A 20,330-nucleotide genomic window follows, 5' to 3' on the forward strand; every position below is an offset into this window, starting at 1 on the left:
ATATTTCAGTCAGGCAGAGAAATGTGTTCCCAGCAATTTCTGACATTGCAGCAGGATGGAATTAGCCACATGTATGCTTGGATTAGTATAGTTGCCTTACTACCCCTCTCAAATCAGATAGTCTAATGGTGCCTTAAACAATCTATACAGCTCTGTTTCATTACCTACTGTATGACTGAGCTTATTTCTTGTAATTAAGTTCATCTTTTCTTTGCCCTTCTAATTTTTTTTTAAACTTCATTTAAAAAACATTTTTTAAGACATAGGAAAGTATGGCTTTGTGATTGCTGTCATGTACCCCAGCATGTTGTATTCCTGATCCTTTGCTTTTGATGGCAATTGCAGGGTTCAGAAGCTAATTTGTAGAAGATATTCTTCCATCACTAGCTGTATCTGGCTTCTTGGCAGACTTCTCAAGCAGTTGTATTGGTGGCTTTGGAGTTGCTTCTGGTTTTGCTGGGGTAATGATGTTGATGGGCTTTCTGGGCTGTCTTATACTCCTTGATGTAGTTTTCTTTTTCATTACCCTTTTAATCTGAGTAATTTGTCCATTTTTTCCCATTCATAAGTAAGGTCCAGTGCAAGCCTTTTCCAAAAGCCTCAACCCATTTGTCATGGCAATACAGCATTTGTTTAAGTCTGTCATAGAGTGCTTTTCTGCAAAATGCTATGCCTCAATTTTAAAATCTCAGATACCCATTAAATAGGTAGGAAGTAATGTATATTTTCCTTTGTTACAGAAGAGGAATATGAGGGCCATTTGCTGCTGGCCTGGAAACACAGATTGTTTTCCATGCATGTACATAAATCTCTTCATTGTGAATAAGACCTAAAGTGATTAAACAAGCACTCTTAATATGTTAATTTATAATTTTAATTACAACAATCTTGTATATATATAGTCATTAGCGAATACTAATATAAATATTTTTCTACCTTTTTATTCATAATGCATAAACCAATCATCCAGTTACTTCTCGGCAGTTGCCTGTTTCCGTTTCATAATACAATCTTTGTTCTTAGTTATGAATGCATTTTGTTCATTCCTGTCTTGAATAATCCCTCATTAAGCTAGTCACTTTCTGCTCCATGCTAAAAAGGAAAAATTATCATGCAAATGTGGCATGCCATATTAAAAAGCACATTACCAAACACTTTTGTTGCTGTCCTTCAATTAGTTTCCCTTCTTTGAATTTAATTTCATTTGTTGTTAAACTACTGACTTGATGTATGGACTCATGAATTTGAGGCTGCTGCCAAGAATGTAGCAGGGAGAAAAAATCAAAGCTGCTTCAGAGAGCTGAGGCAAAGCTGAAATGAATTTGCTTCACCTTTGACAAGAACACTTGAGCAGCATTGGAATCCTCTGATGATTCAGCTTGGCTAATTATCCAATTATTTATTTCAAGAATAAAGATGCTGTCTTACAACTAGGAAAATGTAAAGTAATTTGAGAAATTTCGTAATGACAGATGACTTAAGTAACTTCTGAGATAAATAGTATCTGCTTAAACTTGTCAAGTGTTCAAGCTGTATTTAAACTGCTCTTTGAGTTTCAGGAAATTAATAGGGGCTCAAAAGTTATTTGTTTCTTCTACCCCTACCAACCACATATTATACTTCAGAAAATAGCTCAGTTTATTCTTTTCCCTCTGTGTTAAATTTGCAAGGTTTTTAAGCTATGTTTAAGTTGCATTCCTCTTGATTAAAAGGTTTTGGTTCAAAGCAATACTTTTTAATTGCCTAATAATATAAGTCAGTTCTTCGGAAAGAATCGTGCATTTAGGAGTTCATTTGCAATATAACTGAAAAATTCATTGCATGGCAGTAAAACAATTTACTGTTAATTACAAGGAGAAGAATTTGCTGTACCATGCTCACAGATTGCCATGAATCATGCAGCACTCCTAGAGATTTATAACAGATGTGTAAGTGGGATGAATTAGCAGGGTTTAATAACAGAGACACAAATCATGCAGACTTCAAGGAGCTTTAATTGATATACTAGAATGTGACGGGCATGAATCACTCAGCCATTCAACAGCACTGTAACATATGGTCAGCTCAATATGCTGCATCTTAAATCGGTTGGTGAGTCGTTGGTTGTCCCATATGGTGGAAGCAATATATTTTTCATGATTTTTTAAAAATACGTGTATTACATCTATTTCTAAAGAAATATGATTGTAACACAGCCATGTTACTAAATTTTCTTTTGATACCCCTTATGGGTGGGTTTATTTCTTTCATCAGGAAGAATCTGAAATGGATTCTAAAGGGCCTTCTAGAAAGCCAAAATATTGTCAGAAGATTTTAGTTCTTGACTCATTTACTGTTGAAAGAACTGGTACTACTGTGAAGTGCAGAGAAGAAAAGATCATACCAGAAATGCTATGGCAATCTCATGGTCCCTTGGCCTAGTAACTTGTAGCAAAAAAGAAGGGGGTGGTACCAGTAGTGAAGCAAGATATTTACCTGCAAGGTAAACTCCGAGATGTAAAAAAGTTAAGTTTTTATTCTGTAATTTGCCACATCCTTCTGTTTTAATTTGTACGTATGCGTTTTGAATTTGACTGAACAATAATGAACTGTATACTTTTTATTACTGTTAGCTTCCTGAACTATTCAGAAGGGATAATTGAAGGCTTCTATGGAAGGCTAGACAAATACCTACCTACAGTATGCTGAGCAGTAGTTATTCACACATATGTAAGCCTGTTAAATTTAGTCACAGTGTAAACATGTTATTCCTGGGACAAGAATCTGGCAGAGTAAGGGGAAGCTTTAGCAGTTGTATTAGTAAACCTGACAGACTTGAGAAAGGAGTATTGTATCCTTAGAACTGCGCCTGCCAGAATTTAATGTCAACAATTAAAATTTATTTTGATCCTTACCTAGTGTTTATTACTGTTTGTATACACAACAGACCTTACTAATACAGAGATGCACTATTAGATGGAATTACCATCTGTTCAGAGTGAAATGCTGGCATCTGCCTTTGAGCCTAAAACTAAAATGATATTATTTCAAACAAAACAAAATTAACTGCTCTTTACTTACCAACTTCATTTTTGTGTACATGTGTGTGCATAAACACATGGGAAAGGCTTATTTGTAATGACCTGTGTAGCGACATCTATATTTAGATATATGACTTCAGCATAAGCTGTATGGACCATCTGTCTTTATTGGTCTTTTTTGTGCCCTCTGCTACACAATGGCATGCAGCATCATGGGCTTTTAAATACTGTTTTAGCTTTATAATATATTAAATATGTATTATATAGCAAGACATTAAAACTACATAATTAAAATACACAAAATGTGACTTTGAATTCACTAAAATATAGTATGCTCATTATTTTGACAGATGTGTCTTAACAGAACATGACTAAAAAAAATTAAAAAGATAAAATTATAGTTGATTCATCTTTCAGAAAGTAGCTACAGGTACCACAGTGACACCTTTAGGAAAATATATACTGTATCTTTTAGTCTTGAATATTTTTAATTTCAGCATTTAGCACCCTGCTGGGCTGCTGCCACAGATTTATTTTCAATCCTGTCTGTTCCTGTGCAGAGTTTGGTTTTCAGTTTTGTTTTGTTTTCTATCTTACTTGGGCAACCTATTATGTACAGTCTTCTACTGTCTTGATGATCAAGAATTCTTAAGCATCAACGAGACTGTAGTTTAAATACTACTGTTACAGCAAGGATGTTACTTTCTGAAAGGGTAGGCTTCTGTTCCATATATCACAAAATAATAAATTGTGTCATGCCAGTGTTTAATGCGTATACACAGTGCATTAACAGTAACTGTAGTACATTTATTTGTGCTAGAGGAGACTTGAAAATTATTGAAAAATCAATATGTCCCTGTCAGAGAAGCAAGTGTTACGATGCATTTAAGTAGTTAATTGCATAAGCCCCATAAAAGCTTCAGATTTGGATATCAGAGATGCCATAATTATGGTCCAAGTAACTGCCAGTTATTAATACTAAACTTTAAAGGAAGATATAGTTATTGTCATGACTGTTAGTTAGCTGTATGCCTTTCAGAACTAATACATTTTAACATTTCTGTTTTACCAACAGTAAGCTAAACTGGAGGGCTCAACCTCGTCCGTTTACATTTAAAATGCTGGGTATGCTTGTTCCTTCAAAGGTGAAGTTTTGATTGTTAAGCCATGTTTTCTATTTAAAATATGCAATAATACCACAGTTCATTAGTCCTGTGCCCTACATATGCAGGAACGCTTGTGACCTCATGTTGCATTACTTCAATTTTGACATAGTAAATTTCTACCATAGCGTGAGATACTGGTCAGATTCTGTCGTGGTTTAAACCCAACCACAAACCTCATTCACTCACTCCCCCCCTTCTTGCCCTGTCCGTGCTCCTGGAGGGACGGAGAGGAGAATCGAAAAGAATGCAACTCCCACGGGTTGAGATAAGAACAGTTTAGTAACTAAGGTATAACACAAACCACTGCTGCTACCACCAATAATAATAATGATAAAGGAAATAAGGGAAGAGAATACAACACCTCAGCACCAGCCAACAGATAACTCGCCCCACTCCCCCCAGCCAAGCACCGACTGATACCTTGTCCAACCCTGCAGTCCTAGCCCTTCCGGGTAACTCCCCGTTACATCCTGGGCATGACGTGCTGTGGTATGGAATACCTCTTTGGTCAGTTTGGGTCAGGTGTCCTGTCTCTGCTTCCTCCCGGCCTCCCCTCCTCCCTGGCAGAACATGAGGCTCAGAAAGTCCTTGGCCAGACCAAACATTCGAGCAGCAACTGAAAACATCGGCGTTATCAGCACTGTTCCCAGGCCAAAAGATCAAAACACAGCACTGTACTAGCTCCTAAGAAGGAGAAAAATGACTGCTGCTGCTGAACCCAGGACAGATTGTGAAGTCATAAATGATGCCTAAGCAGGAATTTACAGTGCATTTGTGCCATTGGCAGCTTCCCAGTCCTCCCACTGCCTGCTTTCTACATGAAGAACAGGTAAAATACCAAGTTAGGAAGGGGCAAGAAAAGGGAAGAGAGGAAAAAAAAAAAAAGGCAGTAACATGCTACAGGCAAATAGTAAAAAATAAAACCATGCTAATGATCTTGGAGGTGCACAAATGTTTAACAGCACATTCTTAATTCATTCAAAATGAATCAATTTCTCCTTCTCTAAGGAATTTGAACTACATACAATGCTGTGCTGTGAAGTAATATGTCAGATTTTTGAAGGCCCATATTTTAATAGAGGTTTTATTATTGTAGAAAGGCATTTATTGCTCTTTGCTGTGTCATTATGGGATCAAGTAATTTCTGCAAGTTGTCAATGTGTTTCACTTCCTGGGTACAAAATTTCTGTTGTTAAATCCTTTTTTTTATCAGGGAAAGAAAGGAAAATAAGCAAAAAAGCAGGATAAGATGAATACAGATTCTATAGGTAGTAGAGTGTTCTTGTACTTCATCAGACCATGTCTTCTCTTGTTTCACTGATGGTCCATTTATTTCCCACCTGTATGGCCATCATGCCATTACCCAAACAAATCATGCTGCCCTCCTGTGGTTTAGTGGATGGTATTTTAAATAAACTTTTATTCAAAACTCAGCTACAGATTGACAAAGATCATCAGAATGTTTAAAAGAATGTCAAAGTGTTGGTTTCGGAGGTGGGAGTTTCATTGTAATAACGTAAAACTATCGACACCAATACCTTCATGGAAGCAACCTTGTATGGAGCCTTACTGTGCATCAGTATTGGTGGAAAAAAGTTAGAGGTGACTGTTTTCTTGAGCTGAATAATTATCTGAACATATGCTAATGCCTTGTGTGCACACCATGAGGAAAGCAACCTGGTGGGCATCCAGTATTGTGGACAGATAGCTGTTCTGCTTCTGTTGATGAGGATGAGTTTAGTGACAAAAAACTTGTGCTGTCATGTACTGTAATGCTGAGATATAATAAGAGTTAATTAATTGTTAAGATTCGCCTTTGGTCTTTCATTCAAATCCACTGCTGAAAGTCTTACAGATACATGCTTACAGTGAATATGACATGAGAGGCTAAGGAAGGAATATACTTTTTATGAAGTTGGTGACTCAGATTCTTAAAGATTACAGAAAAAAAGAATATTTTGGATATAGTACTAGAGACCTTTATCGAAAGCCTGAAGAAACAAATAAGTTATTTCTTGTGGAATTACCAGTAAATTCTTACTGAGAATGTTTGGGTACTTGTTTTGTTTCCCCCCTGATTAAGCTTCAATGGATATCTGCCTTTATTCTTCAGATGATCAGCAACTGAAGCAGGATGTTTTGCAAAAAAATATGTGAATAAATAATTTTCCAAGTATTCTGGACAATGATACCTAGATTGTTTGGGTTTTTTTTGTGCACAGCTCCAAGAAAACTAAGTGCCCCTCGTGTTGAAGGAATAAACAGCACAATGGTGAAGATAAACTGGAATGAACCCGAAGAGCTTAACGGGCCTTCTCCTGTCTACCAGGTGGAAAGGATGGATGCATCTTTAGCTACGTGGAGTGCAGAAGTAATGAAAGGGGTCCGTTTCCCAGGAAATGGATATTACAGGTTTGCCAGTTCCACTCTCCCTGCCAATACTTATTTTACAGGTAAATGAGTTTAAATGACTTACAAAACATACCCATTGTACTCTGCATTTGTTTCACCTTTCATCTTCTATATAATTTTCATGGTAAAATCTGTAATTTATAATTTATGAGCATGTGATTGTTGGTGATGTACGGGCTATTTTGATTCTCATATAAAAAGCCTGTGGAAAATGTTATTGGACATGTGGGATTTGTATTCCCTTGCCTTTGGACAGAGATGTACATGATGGTGAATGCTTGACTCTTAAATATGAGGTGGATTTTATTAATTCTTTTGGGATAACAGCTTTTTGATTAATTTGTTGTGAATACTAAAGCATGTTTTCTTCTGTATCTTTTGGAGGATTCCTGAGGTTGTGTACACCCAAAAAGCACTCTCTTCCATGTTCAGAACATTTTCATTGTGGTCCTGTTTGTTTTGTCAAGGAAAGGAAAAAGCCTGCCAATCTGACAGAAGTCTTTTGTTTCTGGACCTTTGCGTACTCTCTCCTCTCTCTTTTGATTAGTTAGTTAATTTTGAAGTAGGAGTTTTTCAGATCAAAGCAGAATAATTATCCTGTTTTGTGATTCTCATCATTTGCCAAGGTCTTCATTTCTGGACTAAACCAAAGATATAGACAGTATATTTTTTGGGAAAATGAACTTGGTTGCATGTTTGAGATGAAGACTTCTGTAAGTGAAATATTGTATTGGTGTGCATGAACTATGAGTGTTTAAAAGAAGAAACAGTGGAGCAGAAGGTTGAAGGAAAAACTAAATCAAGAGGAAATCCTAAGCAAGTCTAGGCGACAGAGAGAGCAAGCATTAGATGGCATGCCCATGGTGTGAAGGCTGTGCCACAGTGTAATACAGCTTAACCTGGTTCTAAGCTTTGCTTGTTAAGACAGATAAGGGCTGCAAAAACCACACAGCATCGTAGACATGCAGAAGAACACTGAGGATTTGAAATGCACTCAGCTGACATTCCTTGTTTTCAGAGTCATCACAGGTAATTCTGGCCAGAATATGTGATCACAAATATCTTGGTATTTGTAAATACATGTGCAAATTCAGGTTTTGTTTAAAAAACAAACAAACAAATCACCTTCTTGCATAAGATCACTCAGTGAATCTGATTTTAAAAAAACAAAGTAGAAGATCACTTTTTTTTTTCCTAGATGCTTACTTAAATGATAGTCAACTAGTAACAAGTGATAATGTGTTAGTTAAATATTGGCATCTTGTTGACTTGCACAAACCCATCTCTGTGTAGGAATCTGTAGAAACAGCTACTGGGCTCCTTTCGTCATCCAAACTGCTTGATGGGTTTCCTGACATCAGAGTTTGCACCCTTTACTGTATATTTAGTAAAAAAATCTTTGATGTGTTTCTTCTGTTGTCAGTTGTGATGATCTAAACACCAAAGGAATTGTGAGCTGCAGTTCTCATTTTAGCTCCATTCAGCTCCATCACTGTGGCATAGTTAAATACTTCAATCAGGCAGGCAAAGAATTATTAATCATTAAATTTCCTGCTTCTCATAATAAGTGTCTGAGTGCTGGAGAAGAGGGCACTACTGGGATTGTTAAGATACCTATCTGTTTGTGACCAAGCTAGCCCAACACTCAGCTATCCAAGTGCCAATTCAGTCTGGGGTTTGGTTATGCTTCAGAAGCTGAAACTGAGGCCTTGGATAAACTTTGTTTGAGATGGCTGGGGTCATCTGAGAGAGTTTGGGCAGACAGATTGGGAAAAGATGTTAAAATAAAGCTCCCTTTATACTGGAACCTGATGGCTGATAAAACCATGTAAGTAAATATAAATCTATTATTGCTTTGGATTTTGTTCTTTATTTTGACCGTCTATTAGTCTGAATATCTGGAGATGACCTAGAACCAAAACACACTAGGCAATTTGTCCAAACATCTGCTGGTAATGACTGACAGGTTAAATCAACCTGCTTTGGTACTGAAAAATATGTAATTCAGGTACTTGGAAACTCAATAAAGTTTCAGAGAAATATAAATCTGGGTTTTCTAAGTAGATCATCAGTCGTTCTTCCAAATCATGATGGAGGGAAAATTATAGCAAATCCAGGAGAGTTTAGAAAGACAGATGTCTTAGAAAGACATTTAAGGGAACGAAAAATGTTCTTTAACTGTACTCTGCTCTTGTTTTATTGTTGAGAACCTCTCTTATTACCCATCCCTCAAGACAAGCAGGTGGCAAATGTGCTTTGTAGATGGAACGGCTTTAGTGTGCATGCAGCTGTGTACATTTTTGACACAAAAGTATGCCATCTTGTATATGTCAGTCAGCAGACAGATACTTCTTAGTGTGTCTGGGATCTCCCACTGCTAATGCAGAAAAAGATAGATCAGTTTATTCACTGCTAATGAATGCAGTTGTCCTCACTACCTTTCTGGCTGGTCTTACACTCTGAGGTGCAGGTAATGGGGCAGATGTATTATCTGGAAAATATTCCAAATTCATCTTTTTCTATAAAAAAAAAGTAAGTTAGGCAATAAATACTGGCTACACTAAGCAACATCCTTCTGTCTGTAACAAAATGTCTACCTGCACAGGAAGATGTGCTCTAAGTACACATTAGATGAGAGGAAGTCAGGTAATGAACAGGATTGTTTCTGCCGGAACAGTCCACATGCAACTTCTCAGCTTTTCAAACTGTGAAGAAGTGTTTTAGGCATCTGTAATGTCATTTCCCAAAAAATTCAGACCTGATTTTTTATACTTATTTACATCCCTTGAAGTTTTTAGATACAACAGCATTCATTATATCTATCAAAATACCACCAGGCAAAGGAACTGTTAGTGTTCTTGTTTTAGCTAAGGAACTCATCCATTTCCTATTACTCTGAAGCCTGGGATATGCAGGTGTTTATCTTCATATCTTCCTCATGAGACAGAAAAGTGCTATCTTTCTGATTAAATAGGAAGCAGAAGTTCTGATTCTAGTTAACAAGGAGTTTATACTTAAAAGACCCTCTAGAAAGGCCTAGAAGGTTTTACATTTTAGTTATTTCTTGTGGTTTTGCTTTATCAGTTCAGCTTGTGTGGTGCGGCTGTTGGTGTGGAGTCAGAATGCTGCAGTAACACTGTTCTGTTTGTCTTTTTGGTTCTCTAGTGATCAAGAGAGGTACTGTCTATTTTATAGAGGGTGTAGACAGGCAGTCTTGGAGTTCAAAGAACTGTAAATAGCCAAATGTCTGAATAGCTTTAAAATTCAATTTATAATTATTATTTCTTTAATGCCTGAGTCTAATGGCTTGGTCCAAAAAAGCCTAAAGAAGAAGGTAATGGGTGTGATGTCATGTTAATCTGACTTTCACCACTACTAAATGGATGAGAACAGCTTAATGTGCAGGAAAGGGTCTTCATGTACTTTCTAGCAAAGGTTTACCAAGGCTTACAAATAAGATCCTTCAAGATCACTGAATAAAATCCATGGAAAATTACATGCTGAATTGGTGATGTGTGTGTGTGAGTGAGAATGTTAACAAGCTGACAGATATATTTATGGAAATAGAGTTTTTCCTCTATTCCTTCCTTGGTCGAGGGTTAGGACTTGGTGTGCCTGAATGGTTGAAACAAAAACTGATGTATGAATTCTGACCTGTGTAAACAAGCCCTGCTTTAGGCTCAAGTCTGATTCTAATTTGAGGCACTACCTTATGTTCAGGATTCATAACTTGTAAACACCTCCTAAGGGTTACGCAGCTTTAGCTTTTTGTTTTACAGAGAGTAGGGGATCACATTTGTCTCTGAAAACATAACTCCATGAGAAAGCTGGTATTTTCACCAGCTGTATTGGTGGATACTATGCCTTCAGATAGAAACAGTGCCACTGTTTAAACTTTGTAGAAAGTCTTGCCAAAAAAGCTGTGGAATAGTTTTACTTGCTTGCTAGAGTAAGTATACTGGGTCAATCTCCTGAGGACAGGTAAAGGGAAGTTTCATTTTTAAGTTTTACTAGCAAATGGATACTCAGTTCTTTCAGAATGGAGCTTCTGGGCGCAAAGAGCAACTGATTGAAAATTGAACCCTGAATGTCTCTGGGATATGATGACATCTGAGCTAGGAGGTTCAGGTCTGCAATTCAGTTGTCTAATGTGATCATGAGTTATACAAATTGCTTTTTGAAACTTTCTTCTGATTGATACGTTGCCAGACAGAAAGTCTGTGGCGGAGTTGATGGGACAGGGCCTATTATAGTTACAGAATGGAAACTGCAATACGTTGGACACATGAATGAACAAGAAAGCTCCTTAATGCCATGCTATGGAGATCTACTTGGGCTCCATTAAGACAGACTCAGTGTATCTGTAGGGGTATGTAAGAACTGCTCACTTCGGGGAAAGTGAGCTATAATGATTCAATGGCTACAAGAGAAAGAAACTGCAGAGTAACAAAACGTTTGTGTGGAAGGTTATGTGCCTTTTGACATCTCAAAACTACTTTTCAAATATAACACTGAACAAAAATTGACAATTCTGTGGCATTGTAGTAGGTTTTGTAAATAATATGCATGTTAATTTTATAAAGTGGAGCAAAACAAATCTTCCATGCATGCTTTATGTATTGCTTAAAATACAATTTGAGCTTGATGTCAGGAATTAGAATTACACACCCATCTGAGAAGGAAGGGCTTTACTTAGTGATAAAATAATTTTTTTCAGGTGGATGAAAGATTCTTTGTGACATTTTCAAATTGGTTGAATTAGCTATTACTATTTTGACATGATTCTTCTTGGATGCTACTTGTTTGAAAGAAAATTATTCATGTAATATTGATGAAAATGCAGCCCACTCTGGAGCAACTTGTGTGTTTGGCCTTGCTTTGAATCCAGGTTTTCTGAAATAGGATACTACATTGAAATATAAGTGGGTATTGCCTGGAATATGTAATCTTTGCCAGCCTCTACATGATGTGAATTCAGCTCTATAATAATTAGGAAATAACTGTATAAGCTAAGATGATCATATATTCAGCATTACAAGTGTTTTTACAATGACATTTTAGTGTCATCTTAAAAATGTGTACTTAAAAAAACCCGACTGTGCTAGTGTTTTTACTGCCAAATTCTGACTCAGATACACACATATTTCTCAGAGTGGAGAATCTTTCCGGTAATGCTGTTTCTTAATGAGTTTGCCATGAAACACTGCACAGGCATCGTTTACATCTGTTTTGAGCAGAAGTGCTGTGGTCATTCTGTATTGGATCTTCCAGTAGGTCTTCATCATAGTGAACTCTCTTTGCAGTAATGTAAGACAAATTCCACTCTGTATGAGCAAACATTTAGTTGATAGAAGGCACAAATATTTTCATTAGCCTATGGAGCCGAATAAGCAGGCCTTTTCCAGACATCCCAACAAAAATTTATGGAATGCATTACTATCAGATACCAAGAAAATGAACATGACTGGAGGTCTAAAAATAAAGTAAGAGGAAAGGCTGAAAAAAATGACATAGCTTGGAAAACTAAGGACTAACAGGAGACATGATAATGGTGTTAAATTATATAAAACTGTGTAGTTTAAAAGAAGAACTTTTCTCCATGTCTACTGTGAGTAAAAGCAGCAATACACTCATAATAAGCTTAACATATAGCAAGATAGATTGTCTTCTCACAAGATTCAAGCCAGTTAAGCAAAGGAATACAGTGTTATGAGGGAAAAAAAAGAAAGGTCTGCACTGGAGATTTTAAAGACTAGTTGGATGAGCATTTGTCAGGAATAACCTAGGTAAAATTGATTCTACTTTGGAATAAGTGGATTGATTTTGTGTTCTCCAAGAATGTTTCCCAAACATATATCCTATATAAGCTCAGATTAACCCAATGAAACTAAGGAAAGCTGATCGTTTCAACAAATAACCTTTAGAAAGAATGAACTACCTTTTTTTTTTTTGTTGGGAACTTCATGTAGAGTTCTGATTGACAATTTTCTATAGAGGGGAGGTTGCGTGAGTTGAGCAAGTTCTGCTTCTGTTTTATTTTTTCTCTTCTACATATTTTCCAGCGTTTCTTTTTATGACTGCTTGTAAGGTTTGAGATGGTTAGAAATGAGGTTTCGTCATTGCATCAGAATAATATAATAATTTAGGTTGGAAGAGAAGTCATCTAGTCCCACCTTCTGCTCATACTGAGTCCAGCTAGACCTGTTTAGGCCATTGTCTACTTTAGTTTTATCTTCATATGTAGTCAAGTATATTTCCAGTTACTGTTCCAGTTTCCAGTCTGACCAGCCTTTTAGTAATCTTTTTCTCCTTATAGCTATACAGAAGTTTCTGTATTTGAACTTGTGTCAATTGCCTCTTGATCTGTCTGTAGTTTCTCTAATCTATATGCACAACTTTACAGCAAATGCTATTAAATTTGTTTGCTTCAGCCTTACCCTAAAAAGATGAAGAGAACTGGAACAGAAGGAGAGAAATCTGACCTTTTGCTTAGTTAGGCTTTATGTATTCTTTTTCTCCCTAGTGGCAATTTTTTTCTATTACATGACTTTTTAAGAATCATTCTTTATTTTCTTACACTGGAGAAGTAAACTGAAGAATGTAAACAAGATTTTCTGAGGACAAAACTGTTACAAAAGAAATTCTTTGATTCTTACACCAAGCTTTCTGACAGAGAAAAGGAAAAGAGCACACTTGTTTAGCTGACTTGGAGAACACGCTTTATCTCATGGAACTTTGGTTAGCGCCACTAATTTGTATTAAGTCATATCCTAAAGAGCTCTTGGACAGCTCTTTTTTTATTGTGTCCTTTCTGTCTAGATTGTTGCCACAGGGCTTCTTGGGAATTCTTTTAATTTTTATGCTGACTTCTTACATTTTCTCCTCTTGTCATCACAAAAGAACAATTTGAACCCATGTCTCTAACTTCTGTGAAAGAAAGATAAAGATCTTCTATACCACTGTCAAGTGGCTGGCTTCAATATGAAGGAATCACCCCTTTTTTCTGCCTGAGAACTGTTTCCACGGACATTTTAGGTAGAATTTTGTCCTACTACTTAAAATGAATTCACAGTTTCATCTTGAAAAGCACATTCCTTCCTTCCTTCCTTCCTTCTGAATCCCAAGAAACCTAAAGATAGGGAGCAAGAGAGAGCTGCATATAGAGAGAAAGGAGTGATCCAGCACAACGAAGCCAACTGTGCTGCTTTATGAACAAAACAAAACATTTTCAAATGTGCACAACAGGGACTTAGGCAGCAATAAAGCCAAGCCTTGTCACTTGACCTTGTCACTGTTACAGAGGTTTTATTTTCACTAAGATGAGCTGATTTTATTGGGCATTGAAATACTTTCTATCAATATTAGGTATCTACTTTTCTGATGTTTTTATTTAATTGTAGAAAAGATTTCTTGTAGCCGTATAAAAGGGAGGAAAAAATACAACTTCCCCCCCTTCTGTATTATTTCTCATAATTGCCTCTTGCACTTTAATAGACCAGCTGTGCAGCATAAGCTTCTGCATGTAGTTGTAAATTTTTTTGCACCTTCTTGGCTTTAGTGCCAAAGTCCAGTTTTGCCAGTGTTGTGTGACATTCTGCACTGCGTGGTTAAAAATAATGTTTTTCTGCTTGTGCACGGAAATGTTCAGAGCATGTAGTAGTCCTAGCTGTGGAAGTTGTAAAAGCAGTAGCTTTCCTATTTTTTATCAAGCTGCCAATGGAAGATTTCACTTCACATCTTCTTTAGAAATGGGACATGGATTATTTTATACAATCCATGCCATTTTTTAACTGGAGCACCTCTCTTATGGAGACAGGCTGAGTGACCTGGGTTTATTCAGCCTGGAGAAGTATTAGGGTAGACCTTAGAGCAGCTTTCAGTCTCTCAAGGGGCCTACAGGAATCTGGAGAGGGACTTTTTACAAAGACCCGTAGGTACAAGACAAGGGGGAATGGTTTAATCTGACAGAGGGGAGATTTAGATTAGACATTAGGAAGAAATTCTTTACTGTGGAGGTGATGAGACATCGTCACAGGTTGCCCAGAGAAGCTGTGGCTACCCCATCCCTGGAAGACATTGAATTTGACTAGTACCGAGCCTTTACATTATTCTTGCTTTTAAAGATACAGATTCTTTCCCATATTGTTTTTAAATGGTGAAGATGTAACTACTGGATTATGTATTGACTAAAAGTGTGTGAAGTGTCATGCATTGACTATGATTGTACCGTGAATTTGATCAGGAAATTTTCATATTAATAATATAAGGAAGCTTTTCACCTTCTAATTGATTTTCAGGGAGATGAAATTAAGACCTTGTTGAAGTATGACTGTCCTTACCAATTACTGGCAGAATAGAGAAATTAAAGGATTAAAAATTTAAGTGTTTAATACACGAATCTTAACGATTCAGTATTTAAGGTCTAAAATCTATCAGATCATAGACTGAATAATTCCATTATGACAAAACTATAAGGCAGGTTTAGATTGCGGTAATTTGGAGAAAAAAAAAAAAAGGCTGTACTGGTACATATGGGAAAAATTAAGATTGTAAAATTAAGCACATAAAATTTAGGAAATAGAGTTGAAATAAGCAGCATGAATTTAATTCAACATTGTTAATTTTTTTTTTATGTGCATACCATGATGGCATGTAATCAATAGATTAAAAACGAGCTTATCCATAGGTTCTGTGTATGATATGGGCCAGTTACTGCCTTTTAAAAATTTTTACTGTTCTGTATATGGCTTGGCGTCTGTTTTATGTATGTAACTAATTGTTAGGTAAATATAAGTTTATTTGTTTTTCCTGTGCTATTTTCATTGGAATATCTGAATACTTTGTAATTGTTGATATTCAGTTTTACAACACTTACTTACTGATTTCTTTTTATGAATGGGGACTTTGGGTGAAGGAAAAAAGAGGATTGAATACTAATTTTGAGTGCTTATTTTTACATAGGTAGGACCTGAGATTTCAGAGTAGTTCCTATATTTAGAGCTTCCACCAACCCCTGTTCAGTTAGGAGCACTTCCATAGATCTCTGTGGGGTGTTCAAAAGCAAACACTCAAGTAAGCGAAGAGTGCATAACGCTTGAATAACTGAAAAGTTTGACTTAAGCTATTTGCCTCACACTGCATAAGAACTTTCTGGCAGAGAGGGGGACAGATTTCTCCAGATTGACATTGAACTGCTCTAGCTATGAAATTGCCTGTTCACTTTTCATACTCCCCTTCCTCTTTTATTAAAAGCCCGCAGAACTCTACATCAAGTAAGACAGGCTTCTGTGCAGAAAATCTTGATTTGCTACATGAATTTTGTTTTAGTTGCTGAACATCATAAAATCCTTCAGGCAGATATCTTATGGGAAATGTATGTTTTTATAATTGCAGACTATATCATTATTCATCCTCTATTTGTATATGCATTGGTTTTTTTTTTGAAGACAGCTTTGGTTTTGCATTTCCTAAACTTTGGAAGTTTACTTTTATGCGTGTAATTCAGTCTAAGTAGTTAGTCTGAAGAGTAATTAAAAAAAAAACCAACATCATAGGAGAATCCCAGACACATCCATCATGTGGAACATTGCTGACAAATACAGATGTCAATGGGTAAAAAATCTTCAATATTCATGAAATCTTTTTCTGATCTGAACTATTAGAGACACTGACTGCTGTACAAGATGATCATCTGTATGTGAAGGATAGAGGAGTGTATGCTTTTTCACTGTGTTCTGTGTTTACTAGCAATATATGTTTTTCAACAAGATTTGTAAGGAGAGTTTTTACTGTGGTGGTTATAGGTTCTCCTGTTTTTCTATTTAAGTCACCCCTTTGTTTTTCCACTTCTTTCACTTTTTCAAGATTTTCCTGTTTTGATGTGATCCACAATTTGTTTCTTGCTCCTCCCCCACCTCTTGTTTTTTCTCCTGGTTTGACAATTACAATGTCCTTCATTGTTCTTCTGTGCTCTTTGAGGTATTGTCATCTTTTTCTTCATATAGCCAGGCACCAAGTGGTAGAAAACCAAGAAGCCAAGAGAAAGATTCTTTGTCTTCCATTCTAGTGTCTAGCACACCATGAGTATTTGGTGACTGGGACCAATTTAATGAAAGAGCCTCCTTAGCACCTACATTTCTAAGATGCAAAGACTCTATGCAAATAGATTTTTTCTTTGAGAATTTCACTGGCATTCTCTAGCTAACCATCCTGCAAAGAGCTATTTTGTGACATTGATAAATTTAGACTTTCATCTTTTTTACGTCAGGATAACCACACTCCTAACACATTCCTATCTCTCATCTATATGAGGACAGAACCAGAACACTTAAAACCTTTTGTTATTTTAGATTATAACTGATGTAAATGAATTCTTCAAAGTAATAAAATATTTGGTGTGAAGCAAACAGAGAAGATTTTATTTAGTTAAGAGAGAATATTTTAGAAAACTTTAATGCAACAGTGGTGCCAGAGGCCTGGGAGATAAATTTAGCAGTAAGTGCTGCTGCCATTCAAATTCGCAGACCTTGGGGAGGAAGTACCATCTGCATGACTTACTTAATAAATGCATTTCCTTAAAGTACATCGAGCTTGCAGCACTTTAATTTGACTAAATCTTTTTTAGTTATTTTGTGTATGTACAGTTTCCAAAGATCCTCAGGAAACAGCAGAGACAATGCTTTTGCCACTGTAATGACATGCTTTCTCATATGTTACTTGCTAGTGTTTTTTCTTCACTAAGTGCATGTTTTAAAAAGACATGAACTAAAACTGAACTAAAGAGAATAGCAGGTATTTGATTAGATAGTGATTATATGTAGCTTGCTATTTTGACTTGTGAAGTGTAATCCCCTTCCTTGTTTCTTGTGCTGTACAATGCTGTCTTTGTTAAACTATGAAAACAAATACCTCTACACCAAATTGTTTTTCTAGTTCCTTCTCCAGAATGAGATGGGATTGCACTTTTTCCAGTCCCTGTCTTTTCCTCAGTCTGTTCATACCTCTTATGAAAATGCGCTGGACTTGATAGATTATCCTTAACCTTAAATAACAGTGCGACTGAGAATTCAGAAAGCCATTGTTGGCATAACTATTAGAATGAAAATGCAAACCTGCCAAGTTATGTGGCTCTGGTATAAGGACCATTTAATATAGTGACAGAAATGTCATATTCTAAATTACTGGAGGATTCATTGATATTGATAGTGAATTGTTGCATGACTTTATTTTTTCTTTAATTTAAAGAAATTCCAGATAATTATATACTACATTGTAGAAAAATCTCAAAAAGTAACTGTACTCTCTGTATACCCCAGATGAGATTTGATCAAAAATGGTTAGATCTGTGCTTGCTTACTTAAGATCTGTAATACCTTAAGATTAATTGGGAGCATAAATGGAGAAGCTGACAACCTGGAACCTTGACTTCTTAAAATTGCTGACCCAATTACTGCTAAGCCCTCTGCTGACATGTTAATATGTCTCTTTAAACTGGTAAATCACCACCATTTTGTTGTATGCTAGAGTTGGTCCATTGGATGAAGGAAGATGTAAGTTTAATTTAAATAATTATTAACCTATTATGACCTTTTCATTTCACTTGTACTGCTTCTCTCAAGGTAAGCAATTTTTATAGTGGTGAATGGTAATCAATGCACAGGAGCTACCTTTATTGATTTAAGTGAGGCCTTTGATCTGGTAATCACTAACTATTGCTACCTAGGCTGGCTTTAACTATATTGGATATTACTACAGTTATTTGGTTTTTAAATATGCAGAATTTAGAATTGTATTAAGACAGTGCAGGCAAAGTAAAAAAAAAAAAATAAATTATGGTAATGCATAAGTTTACACTTCATATCTGTTTTAGAAATTGGAAACAGATTATTTTATGCAATCCATGCCGTTTTTTAACCGGAACACCTCTTCGATGGAGACAGGATGAGAGAGCTGGGCTTGTCAGCCTGAAGAGAAGGCTCCAAGGAGACTTTATAACAGTCTAAAGGGGGCCAATGAGAAACCTGGAGGGGGACATTTTGCAAGGACATGTGATGACAGGGCAAGGGGGAATGGCTGTAACCTGCCAGAGGGGAGATTGAGATGAGCTCTTAGGCAGAAGCTCTTCCCTGTGAGGGTGCTGAGGCTCTGGCACAGGGTGCCCAGAGAAGCTGTGGCTGCCCCATCCCTGGCAGTGTTCAGGGCCAGGTTGGACAAGGCATGGAGAAACCTGGTATGGTGGAAGGTGTCCCTGCCCATGACAGGGAGTTGGGACTGGATGGGCTTTAGGATCCCTTCCAACACAAACCAGTCTTGATTTATAACTGATTTTAGGTTGACAAACAAATTTTTTTTATTATTTTTATTTTATATCAGGAAGACATTCCTTTTTGGATCAGTTTTACTTAGTGGGGAAAGCCTGGTTTTTCTTTATTTTTCTAATTTGCTACCTATATTACAGATTTTTTTTGGGGAAAGTTGAATTCCTTGGTCTTTTCTTAAGTCTGTTTTATTCAGAATTGCAAACCTCTGCTCTTCCATTTGAAGGTGGAAACTGAAATTCTTGTTCTTAATTTTTTTTTTATCCAATGTGCAGTTTTTATACATGCATTTTGTACCTTTTTTTTTTTAAACCAGTATTCATATCAATGTATTAGGTAAGAATAGTAATTGAAATGTTGGACCTCTGTTACAGCTTGTAGGTGGTACTTGAGTTTCTTCCAAAGTACAGTCATACTCATCTAGTTTGTTCTCTCTTTTTTTCTCACTCCTCATGTCCCTACTTCTTCTGTACTTCTTCCCTAACATTCTTCTCTGAACATGTTTTTCTTTTTTATTTTGGAAAGCCAGACTAGATGTGAGTTTAAACTATCTTTTAGAAAATTTGTGATAATTTTGATCTGCCCCTCTAATTAGTTCTGGGACCTCTATCCTTCTTCAAAAGGCAGTTCAGTCTGCTCTGGTGAGCCCTGAACCTAACAGCAGTTGTTCAGAGAGGTCACCAACATAATGAGAAGGGCAATCTTGAGAGATCTTCAACCACTTCCATGGATGGCCATGAAGATCAATATTGGGACCTTACATTTGACCTAATATTTCATGGCAAATGGGACTATGTGCTTGGGGCAGAGTGTAAATGAAGCTACTGCATTGAGGACATTCTGGATTTTTATTTATTTTGGTATGTAAGCTAAAATATTGCATCTCGTTCTTGCTTAAGGTCGTGAAGGTGTGAGTTGTTATGACCAGGTATTATGCAGTGGCATAATCTCCTTCAGAGTCATAGGTGAAAGAAGGCAGGTGGTTGTGTGCTGCTGTCTCTGCCCCCCTGTGCTGAAATGACTGGAACTCGATGTTTTGAACTGTCTTAATGAAGTGGTGGTAGAGTAGAACAGATAACTGAGCACAGTAGTGTTCTTTCCAGTCTCCACATTTTGTGATTTCATTACCTGCAAGACCTGTAAAAGTGTTTGAAATAATTTGCTGTTTGTTCATCTATTGAAAAGGCATTTTATTATTTCATTTCATTTATGGTCTGTTTTGGTTTTGTGACCCATTCTTTGTTTGAAATTTAAGAACTCTTCTGTCAGCATTCTATATTTTTACCTTGTTTCATATTGCTCATAGGTTTAACTGTACAAGCAGGCAGTGCTGCAGTTAGCTTAGTCCCAGCCTTGTTGTTCAGTCATGCACACTTTTTTTCAGTCTGTTGGTCAAAGGCTAAACAAAATGGTAA

General features: G+C 36.5%; 1 protein-coding gene across 1 annotated transcript in view; it reads left to right on the forward strand.

The window, feature by feature from the left end:
- The window catches only part of USH2A (usherin), a 380,108-nt gene that overhangs the window by 96,696 nt on the left and 263,082 nt on the right, over window positions 1-20,330 (forward strand). Inside the window, exon 21 of the mRNA XM_065679870.1 lies at window positions 6,409-6,639. Coding sequence (XP_065535942.1) covers window positions 6,409-6,639 — 231 coding nt within the window. The remainder of the gene's footprint in view (window positions 1-6,408; window positions 6,640-20,330) is intronic.

Source organism: Lathamus discolor, chromosome 5 (assembly GCF_037157495.1).
Source record: "Lathamus discolor isolate bLatDis1 chromosome 5, bLatDis1.hap1, whole genome shotgun sequence".
Classification (NCBI taxonomy): domain Eukaryota; kingdom Metazoa; phylum Chordata; class Aves; order Psittaciformes; family Psittacidae; genus Lathamus; species Lathamus discolor.